The 12,655-nt window shown below is 41.4% G+C and overlaps 1 protein-coding gene across 1 annotated transcript in view; it reads right to left on the bottom strand.

The window, feature by feature from the left end:
* Window positions 1–7,436: 7,436 nt before the first annotated feature.
* Window positions 7,437–12,655, bottom strand: part of LOC134359954 (double-strand-break repair protein rad21 homolog) — a 100,200-nt gene continuing 94,981 nt past the window's right edge. The window contains exon 13 of the mRNA XM_063073853.1: window positions 7,437–7,680. Within this exon, the coding sequence (XP_062929923.1) occupies window positions 7,492–7,680 (189 nt within the window). The 3' untranslated portion in view covers window positions 7,437–7,491. The remainder of the gene's footprint in view (window positions 7,681–12,655) is intronic.

The raw sequence follows: 12,655 nt of genomic DNA, 5'->3' as shown, positions 1-12,655 counted from the left end.
ACTCAACATCGTAAGACTGTATCTTTTTACTCCTAGACTTAAAAAAGCTTGTTTTTTTCATACATATATATATATATTCCACACTAACTTTTGTATATAATCATTGCTAACCTGTTTGATTTATTTACATTTATATTACTGTATTTCGTAGTTACTAATAAATATTAGTAGTTGATAGCAATACGAGACTCCAAAGTGCTTTCCATCTCTGCTGGTTCTTTATCCCCGTCACGGGGTCCGTGACATAATTTGGGGGCTCGTCCGGGATATGAACAAATTGGTCGGGAGGCTGGTTTGAATTGATTTGGGGAAAATCCCTTTTGATTTGGACTGTTAATTTGGTTGTGTGGAAAAACAGCAGAAATGGGCGTTAGAGACTTTCTGAAATCACCAGACCTGGGGACTTTGAAGTTTGCTAAAAAAGTATGAGTAGCGGGACATTGCTAAAGAATTTAGAATTGAGGTAAAGAAGGGTGTGAGTAAGGTAGAAATTCAAAGAAAAATAGTTGAATATTATATAGATAAGGGAACATTTGATGAGGAGGCGTTAGAGGTGTTCAAGGAAGGTGAATCTGCTGAGGATGAGCTTCAGCTTCTGTTGGAAATATTGAAGAGGGAGCATGAATTGAAATTAAAACAGCTGGAGAGAGAGGCTGAAGAAGCAGCAAAACAGACAGCAGAGGCAGCAAAACAGAGACAAGAGGCAGAAAGACAGACAGCTCGAGAGGGAGAAATGGCAACGTGAAGATCACGTGGCAGAAGGGCAGAGACAGTTTAAAAGGGACAGGTTGCAGCAAAGAGGTTTAGTGTCAGACCCTGATGACTTTTACAGCTCGGAGGGGCTAGTTTTGTGTGATGAATTTAAAAGTTGTGTTCGTGATGAGGTAAGGGCATACCCAGTGTCAGAGGATGCCCCTACCCTGAAGGGGTATGTTGAGAAAGCAGACGAAGAAGTTTTAACACACGAGGTTGAGTTAACTCCAGATGAGAGTTGGCCAGAGAATAGCTGGGAGGTTCAAGATGACCTTGAATTTGAAACTGGGACAAGTGATGACAGCCCAGAAGAGGCAGCTGTCCGGATTGAATGTGGTCAGGTTGGTGAAGTACTTGTGAGTTCACAGGGTACTGAACCTTGTGTTGAAACTCAGTTAAAGTTGGAGGTGTCTGACTTGGTTGGAAAGGAATGCAGTCCTTTTATGTCAGATGGACTTGGTTCAGTGAATAAGGGGTTAACCTTGGTACCAGTGGAATGTGAGGGTTCTCAGTTATTTGTAGTAGACCATGTTTTAAAAGTTGGTTATGAAATGGAACCTGGTGAGGTCAATATTGTTGAAAATAATGGCAAAAGTGCTGTTCCTGGACTTTTGGATAAAGTGCTGGAAAAGGTTGGATTGGTTGTGCAACTTTTGACCCTGCTTGCAGGACAAAGGCCTGCTGAGACAGGATGCGCTAGTTTGTTGGATTTTGTTTGGACATTTGGAAGTATGCACCTGCAAGATCATGCTGTTGTTCAGAAACATTGTTGTGGTTTTGGAGTGGAAGTTGCCATGGATACAAGTCAAAGTATAGGTCATAATGAGATGGGTAGTTTATTTGGTCTCTTTCATATTTTCATCAGCCTGATGATGGTACTGTTTAATAAACAATGGAGGCATGTTGACAGCTCTCCAAGGTAAGAGTGTTTCAGCAATTCAGCTAATGAGCAAAGTTGCTATTAAGACTTATGATAGAAAGACCAGAGGTTTAAATTATTATGATGTGTCACAGACTTTTCTACCTTCTAGATTTCAGCAGGACTTAGAGGGTAGTACAATTGATAAGGGTAAGGTGTATAAGAAAGGTTTGTCTTTATTGAGAAAGGAATGTATCGAGGAACAGAAGCGAGATTCTGGAATGGTGGCTTTAAGAGGAATGGCTCTCACAGGAGAGGAGGTTCAGAGAGAGTCAGTGGGACGTTACCTTAAAGATGAGGTGTTGATGAGGAGCTGGAGACCAGCCACAGTGCCTGCAAGTCACGTGGTGGTTTTGAAAGGTTACAAGGCTGAAATTTTAAACATGGCTTACAGTATGACTTTGGGTAGACATCATTGTGTGAGAAATTAGGAAAATGTGAACGAGGGGGTTCCCCTCCTTTTATTTATTGGTGGAGATTCGATTCAGAAGGCAGTGAAGGGTAATTTGTTGGAACCTGTGTTCAGTTACAGGCCAAAAGGACCTTTGACCCTACTCAGAGAACTTTGGAAGGGATTTAGTAAGCTTTGTGACTTTGTTAAGGAAAGTTTACAAAATGGTCGTCAAAATAAGACACTTGTTTACTGAAATTGCAGCTGGGAGAATTGTCGTAGAACAAAATGGAATCATGAAATCTGATAATGGAATGGATAAACATGTTTTCTCACTGAATCTAGACTCACCAAGATGTCAGAATTCCATTGTTTTGAAAAATATTACTGATAAGGTCCACCAGTTGGACCCAAAGCCGAAAAAACAAGTAAAAGGACTAATTGGTGTTTTGAAATGGGGCACAGATGCAATGAATGACGTCATTATGAATTTAGTCCAGCCTATGAAATGGCATCTTCACAGAGTGAACTTTGAGAAAAGTAAAAGGGTTGAAGAAGAAATTAGAAACAAGAAGGAACAAAGAAAGAGAATAGATGACTGTATTGATAGAGTGGGGAAGGCTAAGTACCTCACAAAGATTGATTTGCTGAAGGGAGACTGGTGTGTTCCATTGACTGACCGAGTTAAAGAGATATCAACATTTGTGACACCGTCTAGACTGTATGAATACAATGTTTTACACTTTGGGATGAAGAATGCTCTAGAGACATTTCAAAGAATAGTCAATTCGGTGATTGGAGAGTTAGAAAGCACAGGAGTTCATATCAATGACCTAGTGGTCTGGAATGACACGTGGGACGAGCATATTGCAGCGGTAGAGAAATTGTTTGATAGACTTTCTAAGGCCAATCTTACTGTGAACCTCGCTAAAAGTGAGTTTGGCCATGCCACAGTTACATATCTGGGTTATGTGGTGGGCCAGGGCCAACTGGCTCCTGTACAGGCCAAGTTTCAAGCTATTGCTGAAGTTCCTGTTCTGACTGACAAGAAAGCTTTAAGAAGGGTTTTAGGAATGGTTGGGTATTACCATAAGTTATGTTACGAACTTAGCTGACATTGCTTTCCCCCTAACAAAACTCCTAGGGAAGAGTGAAAGATTTGAATGGAGTGACCTTTGCCAGGAGGCATTTGAACATCTGGAAACCATCCTGTGCTCAAAGCACTTGATCTTTCAAAGCCATTTTCTACAACAACAGGTGTTAGTGATGAAGCTGCTGGGGCAGTACTGTTAGAGAAGGGAGTGGATGACATTGAACATCCAGTAGCTTATTTCTCAAAGAAATTTAATGTACACCAGAAAAATTATTCAATTGTTGAAAAGGAATTGCTAGCACTTATTCTGGCTTTACAATATTTTGAGGCCTATGATCAGAGACCTCAACACCTTTCTGTTGCTCAGAGACCACTTGTGGTTTACATGGGTTATAATCCATTGATGTTTCTAACTAAGATGGAGGATAAGAATAGAAGGTTGTTAAATTGGAGTCTGGTATTGCAGGAAGGTGACTTAAAAAAATCAAACATGTGAAAGGTACTGACAATGTTATAGCTGATTAGTTATCCAGATGTTAAGTTGAAAACTGTACACATTTTTGCTTTGTCATCTGATGTTCTTCCCTGTATTGTTTAAAACTCTGCGATGGACACTTTAAAAAAAAATCGTCTTTGACAATTTTTTTTTCCTTGAGGAAGGGGAGTGTGAGGGGATCCAGGAGTGCCCCTATTAACTGTTTGAAGAGAGACAGAGAGAGACATTCATCACTGATGGTTTGTTTGGAAAGGAGAGAAAGACAGAGTTATTTACCACCGATATGTTGCTTTTGAAAAGAGAGAGAGAGAGAGAGACGAAGATCAACGGTTGGACTGTCACTTTAAGGCATTGGAAGTAACTTTGGATTTCTACTGAGTTTGGAGTTAGAGACAGCACCGAGCAGCTCGAAGGTTGCTATGGTGACCAAAGGCAGATTGTTGATATTACTTCAAGGACAGGTTGCCTGCTTGCACTCCTTTACAGACAAAGGAAGGAGGGACTCTTTGAATGACAGGTGATGCTCAGCCTGGTGAAATAAATGGGAAGTCAGATGATACAGACCTCAGACACATGATCTGGACACTGAATGAGCATTGTTGTACCCGCAGAGAAAGTGGGTTTTGGAGGATCGATCAAGCGGATCGATCCAAATTGCTATTCCATCGGTGAAGAAGGGGTTGACTGGTGGGGAGTTGTCTATGTGTCCACCCTCCTCTGGGTGATAGCTCCACCACAGAAGACCGGTGCCCCTGGTTAAAGTCACAGTCGGAGACTTGTAAATGATTTCAGAGGACAACGAGAAGATCGACGGCATCAGCTCACCTGAAGACTCTCTCTCTCCATCACTACTCAACTAAATACCACGAACTGAACTGAACTGAACTTTACTCAACATTGTAAGACTGTATCTTTTTACCCCTAGACTTAAAGAAGCTTGGTTTTTTCATACATATATATTCCACACTTACTTTTATATATAATCATTGCTATCCTGTTTGATTTATTTACATTTATATTACCGTATTGCGTAGTTACTAATAAATATTAGTAGTTTATAGCAATACGAGACTCCAAAGTGTTTTCCATCTCTGCCGGTTCTTTATCCCCGTCATGGGGTCCGTGACACACTGCATGTTTTGATGTACATCTACAAGAAGTGCTGTTGTAGGAAAGCAGCATCTATCATCAAGAACCCGCATCACCCAGGACATGCTGTCTTCTCACAGCTGCCATCTAGAAGGCGATATAGGAACCTTAACACTCACACCACCAATTTCAGCAACAGCTGTTACCCCACAACCATCAAGCTCCCGAACCAGAGGGATAACTTCACTCACCCCAACACTGAAATGTTCCCACAGCTTATGAATTCACTCAAGGACTCTTCATCTCATAGTCTTGATTTATTTATTCATCATTATTATTATGTTTGTGTTTTTCTTTATAATTTGCACAGGTTGGTTGGTGTCTTGTGCACATTGGTTGTTTGCCAGTCTTGTGTGCAGATTTTCATTAATTGTATCACATTTATTTGTATTTATTGAGAATGTCTGCAAGAAAATAAATCTCAGGATAGTATATGGTGAAAAATATGTACTTTTGATAATAAATTTGCTTTTAACTTTGACATGTGACAAATAAAGCTAATCCCAAAGCACTTCACAAGCATATAACTTGAGTGAACCTGTCAATAACCAAATTGCTGCATGAAGTATGCATTTTTCCCTGATTTTTAGTCAGGTGTGTTTGAATAAAAGCTGTTATCAGCAGTAAACCAGAATTTTCCATACCTAGATCCCACGTAAGAGTCTGGAAAAGACCTATGAATTCTAAAGAAAATCAGTAAAGCCTAAATAATGCATCTGTTCTATTATTGAATTCAATAATAGAATTCAATAAAATAATAAAGTCAATAAAAATTGACTTTATTACTTACATCCTTCACATACATGAGTAAATATAGAGGTGTACAAGATAATGAGAGGCATTGATCGTGTGGATAGTCAGAGGCTTTTCCCCAGGGCTGAAATGGCTAGCATGAGAGGGCATAGTTTTAAGGTGCTTGGAAGTAGGTACAGAGGAGATTTCGGGGGTAAGTTTTTTACGCAGAGAGTGGTGAGTGCGTGGAATGGGCTGCCGGCGGCGGAAACGATAGGGTCTTTTAAGAGACTCCTGAATGGCTACATGGAGCTTAGAAAAATAGAGGGCTATGGGTAAAGCCTAGGTAGTTCTAAGGTAGGGACATGTTCGGCACAGCTTTGTGGGCCGAAGGGCCTATATTGTGCTGTAAGTTTTCTATGTTTCTAAATATCTTTACACTACGTCTCCAGCTAAATGTGCAATTTATAGTAATTTGTAACAAATAGTATGTACAACAGGACAGTCAATATAACATAGAAATACAGTTTAATCAGTCTGATGGCCTGGTGGAAGAAGCTGTCCCGGAGCCTGTTGGTCCTGCCTGACTTGCTGACAGCTTCCAGCATTCTCCGCAAATCTAATTTATGAATCAAGGCATATTTCTTGGCTTGTCAAAAAAGTAATTCCTGCAATTAAGACACCTGCACTTTGCAAAGATCTGCCAAACCATGATTTACAAACTCCAGCAAATGTGTTTATTTACATAGAAAGGCTAAATAAGTACAGGGAAAAAACACACAGGTCAAAGAGCTTGAAACAAGTGTTCTCCATTGAGCAATAGAAGCAAATACAGATAATGCTGTAGTAGTATATCTTGCCAAAAAATAATAACGTGCTTTCAAAGACAATCCAGTCAAAATAATTGATTGTAACAAGCAACAACAATGTGCATTAAATTAACCACTTGCAAAAATACAACTGCTGCTACTTATTTAAAAAATGCAGTGGATATAAAACTTTAAAGCTAACCTCTGTGATAAAGTTGTAGTTGACATTAATTATTGCATGTACCAAGTTGCATGAGTGGATCAGCCGTATAAGATGAATCTGAATTTACTTAAACAGTTGTGAATCCGGAAGTTTCTATCTAGAAAGGTCTATCTGCTCAGCTATTGCCAATATTCAAAATGCAAATTGAAGAAATCAAGGGATACAGGATGGGTAGGAATGTTGAATTGAAGTGCAAATTTGGCAATTTCTTGAATGGTAAAACACTGTTGAAGAGCTTTGTTCTGTTTCCGTTTTTATCAAAGCTAACACAGATTTTTGAAGGTGAATTGCCTAATCTTGATCAAGGGTTATAGAGTCACAGAGGGCCAATAACAGGGAAGACCAATACGTTTCTCCCTGACCCAATGCTCCTGAATTGTTAAGCACAATTCTGTTCTAACATAGCTGTAGGAACCCTCAGTTGATCTGGCGAGAGAGTCAAATGGAGGCAAAAAGGGCACTCATGGACTAAAACACTCACTTGTTTAATGGATAACCACACTGCTACTCAGCAGCGAAATAATAAAATAGTCTATATTACAGGCTGAGCTTATTTCAATGTCCTACAAGTAAGTTCTCTTCTCATATTCAGCTACATTTGAGGTGAATGAATTAGTGAAGGAGTACCTCAGCATGTTGTCAGAATCTAACTAATTCTTAAAATTCAAATAGTTTTTTCTTACATATTATTTGGATTGTTTAAATTTTCCCCATAGCAATGTTAAACTTCTTTTAGTCTTGTAAAACCATTACAAGTAGATTATTGAAGTGTCTTTTGTGAGAAGTATAAGGATAATTCATTTTATAACATTTGAATTTGAAAATGCGAATAAACAATATACTGTAATTTTGCAACACTAGAAGGTAGAAAAGTACTTGCAACTTTGAAGGCTATTTGAAAAGAGCAATGGAATATCATTAAGCACTCAGCGATTAAACAGTTCTCCTGGGGTTGCAACGATGTCACTATAGGGTTCCTTTTGGGAAAGTTCAAGCACTAACTGCTTCTTGAGCATCAGGAAGCTATAGAATTTCGTAGCAGCCTGTTTGCAATTGTTATTCCTGCACAGATCCTGAATGCTGAAGAACTTTTCACCTGTTTTGAGATGGATCCGCTACAGAAAAAAGCAATAAAAAAGAATGGTAAGTAAAGCCCTGAAACCTCAAGAAAAGGGGTAAAACTAAAGATGCAAGATAAAATCAAAACTGAAAAACATAAAGGGAGTATAAACCAAGGACACAGTGGTTTTGTGGAACAAGTGGACTGGAACACACGATAATTCATTTTTCCAAGGTTCTCTTGGTCACAAACTCTGAAAATTTGAGTTAATCCAAATTTCATGTGCCTGGATTTTAATTTGCATAAAATCTCATTCACCAAACATCCACGTACTATTTAAATTACAATGGCAAAAGTTTGAACAAAACCCCAGTTTTAAAATTCTTTTCCCTCCATTCAAGATTCAAGTTTATTTATCACACGTGCATTGAAAAGCACAGTGAAATGTGCCATCCAAGTCTATGGCCTCATCTCTCCCTATTTCTGTGATACTCCTAGCTCTATAATCCCATGATTGCTGTGCTCCATTCTGCTTCGCCTGACTTCTCAAATTACATTGTTCCACCATTGTTTTTGGATGTCACAGCTCTAAGATTTGTATTTCCTTCTCTGAACCTCTCTGCCATTCTTTCATCTTTTAAGATTCTCCTAAAAGCAAAGATGTAATGCTGAGTTTTTATAAAGCAATAGTCAGACTGCACTTGGAGTAGTGTGAGCAGTTTTGGGCTCCATATCCAAGAAAGATGTACTGGCATTGTGGAGAGTCCAGAGAAAGTTCACACGAATGATACTGGGAATAAAATGGTTAATGTATGAGGACTGTTTGATGGTCCTGGACCAGCACTTGCTGGAGTTTAGAAGAATGAGGGGGATTTCATTGAAACCTAATGAATATTCAAAAACGTAGATAGAGTGGGATAGTCTAGGGCCAGAGGGCACAACCTCAGAGTACGAGGAATCCTTTTAGAATAGCGATGAGGAAGAATTTCTTTAGCCGAGGGTGGTGAAAGTGTGGAATTCATTACCACAGATAGCCGTGGAGGCCAAGTCATTGAGTACACTTAAAGCAGAGGTTGATGGGTTCTTGATTAGTAAGGACATCAAAGGCTACAGGGAGAAGACATGCAAATTGGATTGGAAAGGATAATAAATCAGCCATGATTGAAAGGCAGAACAGACCCAATGGGCTCCTATATCTTACGGTCTTCTCTCTTTCATCATCTGTTCTGATATATTCATGATGGTACCACTTTAGATAACATTTGTATGAAATACCTTGGGCTATTTTACCATATGAGAGTAGTTTATATAAAATGCAGTTTTTATTGCATACTTGGCAACATTTATGTCTCCTTCTGCTTTAGTGTGGTGAGTTTATGTATCTGGCATTATATCAGCTTCTTGTTGTTGCTGTGCTGCACAGATTCTACATCTGAGAATGTTCCTCATCAGGTAATGATCAAAAAAAAGGCTGACAAATCTAGAGTTATGGAGTTGCAGTGGTGTGGAGCAGATTATTCTCACTGGTAATGCAAGGAAAGGACACAGTATATGCTTTCAGAGAACTGGCTATACTGCTGTCTCAGGAAATCCAAGATCTGCATAATGAACAAATGGCTAACAAAGAAATACTCCCAAGGATTTGCTGGCCATCATACAGAAAGCAGACAAAGAAATGGATCAGATGCAGCTCAGCTCAATTTAGGACAGAATATTCGTACATTAATACTGTCTCACACAAGTACACTCAAAGTAACACTAACACAATATAGCATGATGTAAAGCTAATAAGGTGTGACCAATTCTCATGCAGTGCTCATGTGGTTAAGAATCTGATGGCAAACAACATTATTATCAGCTTTACATTATTTAATACACAGAAGTATAATTTACAGGGCTTGCATTTAACTTGAGAGGGGTAAGTTCAAAAGGAGATGTGAGGGGCAAGTTTATTTTTTTACAAAGAGTGGTGGGTATCTGGAATGTGTTGCATGGGATGGTTATACATTAGGGACTTCTAAGAAACATTTAGATAGGCACATGAATCCAGGAAGTGAAGGATGGACATTATGTATGAATAAGAGATTAGATTAGTTTAGTTGGCCAATTGATTATTAATTCAATTGGTCTGGCACAGCATTTGGCCTGAAGGGCCTGTTCCTGTGCTGTAAGGTTCTACATTCTACTGAAAGCATTTCATGTTCTTGCATACCTTCTGAACAAATGCGTTGAGAATTATGATTCTAGACTACAACAATCTTTTTTCGTAGAAACCTAAAGAAAGAAAATGGCTTGGGATGCAGCAATGAAACAGGCTGTAAATATGAATCAATACGTAAAACACACAAAATGCTGGAGGATCTCAGCAGGCCAGGCAGCATCTATGGAAAAGAGTACAGTCGACGTTTTGGGCAAGACCCTTCGGCAGGACTGGAGAAAAAAAGATGAGGAGTGGATTTAAAAGGTGGGGGAGGGGAAAGAGAAACACAAGGTGATAGGTGAAACCAGAAGAGGCAGAGATGAAGTAAAGAATTGGGAAGTTAATTGGTGAAAGAGACACAGGGCTGGAGAAGGGGGAGTCTGATAGGTGGGGATAGAAGGCCATGGAAGAAAGAAAAGGGGGGAGGAGCACCAGAGGGAGGTGATGGGCAGGCAAGGAGTTAAGATGAGAGAGGGAAAAGGGGATGGGGACTGGTGAAGGAGAGGGCAGGGGTTGGGGGCATTACCAGAAGTTCAAGAAATCGATGTTCATGCCGTCAGGTTGGAGGCTACCCTGACGGAAAGTAAGGTATTGTTCCTCCAACCTGAGTGTGGCCTCATTGGGACAGTAGAGGAGGCCATGAATTGACATATTGGAATGGGAATGGGAAGTGGAATTAAAATGGGTGCCCACACTTCTTCTGGCGGAGGGGTAGGTACTCAGTGGAATGGTCTCCTAATCTAATCGGGTCTCACTGGTATACAGGAGGCTACACCGGGAGCACCAAACACTGTATATGACCCCAACAGACTCACAAGTGAAGTGTCGTCTCACCTGGAAGGACTGTTTGAGGCCGTGAATGGTAGTGAGGGAGGAGGTGTAGGGGCAGGTATAGCACTTGTTCTGCTTGCAAGGGTAAGTGCCAGGAGGGATATCAGTGGGGAGGGATGAATGGACAAGGGAGTCACATAGGGAGCAATCCCTGCAGAAAACAGAAAGTGAGGGGGGGAGGAAGATGTGCTTGGCAGTGAGGTCGTTGGATATAGTGGAGTTCCGGAGAATTAAGTGCTGATGGGGTGGTAGATGAGAGCAAGAGAAACTCTATCACTGGTAGGGTAGCGGGAGGATGAGGTAAGAGCAGACATGCGTGAAATGGAAGGGCAGCATTGGTGGTGGAGGAAGGCCCTTTCTTTGAAAAAGGAGATCTCCTTCATTCTAGGATGAAAAGCCTCATCCTGAGAGCAGACGCAGCGGAGACAGAGTGAAGGGGATGGCGTTTTCATAAGTAAAAGGGTGGGAAGTGTTATAATTCAGGTAGCTGTGAGAGTCCAGTAGATAAGCTGTCTCCAGAGATAGAGACAGTGAGAACGAGAAAGGGGAGGGAGGTGTTGGAAATGGACCAGGTAAATTTGTACACCTCCATCCACCATCAGGAAGGCCTCAGAGCTCTCTGTTTCTTTCTGGACACTAGACTCAACCAGTTCCCCTCCGCCACCACTCCTCCCTCCATCTAGCAGAACTTGTCCTCACTCTTAATAATTTCTCCTTTGGCTCCTCTCACTTCCTTCAAACAAAAGGTGCAGCCATGGGCACTCACATGGGTCTCAGCTATGCCTATCTTTTTGTTGGCTATGTGAAACAGTCCATGTTCCAAGCCTATACTAGAATCCGTCCCCCACTTTTCCCATGCTACATTGATGACTGCACTGGTGCTGCTTCCTGCACCCATGCTGAGCTCATCGACTTCATCCACTTTGCCTCCAACTTCCACCCTGCCCTCAAATTTACCTGGTCCATTTCCTACACCTAACTCCCTTTTCTCAATCTCACTGTCTCTATCTCTAGAGACAGCTTATCTACTGATGTCTATTAATAACCCATGGGCTCTCAAAGATACCTGTGCTATACCTCTTCCCACCCTGTTACTTGTAAAAACTCCACCCCTTCATTCAATTCCTCTGTCTTCACCGCATCTGCTCTCAGGATGATGCTTTTCTCTCTAGAACGAAGAAGATGTTCTCCTTTTGCAAAGAAAGGGGCTTCCATCCTTCACCATCAATGCTGCCCTCAACCACATCTCTTCCATTTCACGCACGTCTGCTCTTACCCCAATCTCCCACCACCTTACCAGAGATAGCGTTTCTGCTGTCCTCACCTACCACCCCACCAGCCTCCACATCCAGCACACAATTCTCCAATACTTCCTCATTTCTCCAATGGGATTCCACCACCAAGCACATTTTTCCCTCGCCCCCACTTTCTGCAGGGATTGCCCCCTAAACAACTCCTTTGTTCATTCGTCCATCCCCACTGATCTCCCTCCTGGCACTTATCCTTGCAAGCGGAACAAATGCTACAACTGCTCCTACACCACCTCCCTCACTAGGAGGGCCAGGAGGCCCCTAACAGTCCTTCCAGGTGAGGCGGCACTTCACCTGTGAGTCTGTTGGGGTCATATACTGTGTCCAGTGCTCCCAGTGTGGCCTCCTGTTTATCGGTGAGGCTCAACGTAGATTGGGAGATCGTTTTGCCAAGTACTTACCTGTCTGCCAGAAGAAGCAGGACCTCCCAGTGGCCACCCTTTTTAATTCCACTTCCCATTCCCATATGTCAATCTATGGCCTCTACTGTCGGAATGAGGCCACACTCAGGTTGGAAAAACAACACCTCACATTCCGTCTGGGTAGCCTCCAACCTGATGGCATGAACATCGATTTCTCAGTCTTCCGGTAATGACACCCTCCCCCTCCAACCCTCGACTTCACAAGTCCCCATCTCCTTTTCCCTCTCTCACCTTATCTCCTTGCTTGCCCATCGCCTCCCTCTGGTG

Source organism: Mobula hypostoma, chromosome 2 (genome assembly GCF_963921235.1).
Source record: "Mobula hypostoma chromosome 2, sMobHyp1.1, whole genome shotgun sequence".
NCBI classification, from domain to species: Eukaryota; Metazoa; Chordata; class Chondrichthyes; order Myliobatiformes; family Myliobatidae; genus Mobula; species Mobula hypostoma.
The sequence above is the reverse complement of the archived record's forward strand: the minus strand, read 5'-3'. Positions and strand labels throughout refer to the sequence as shown.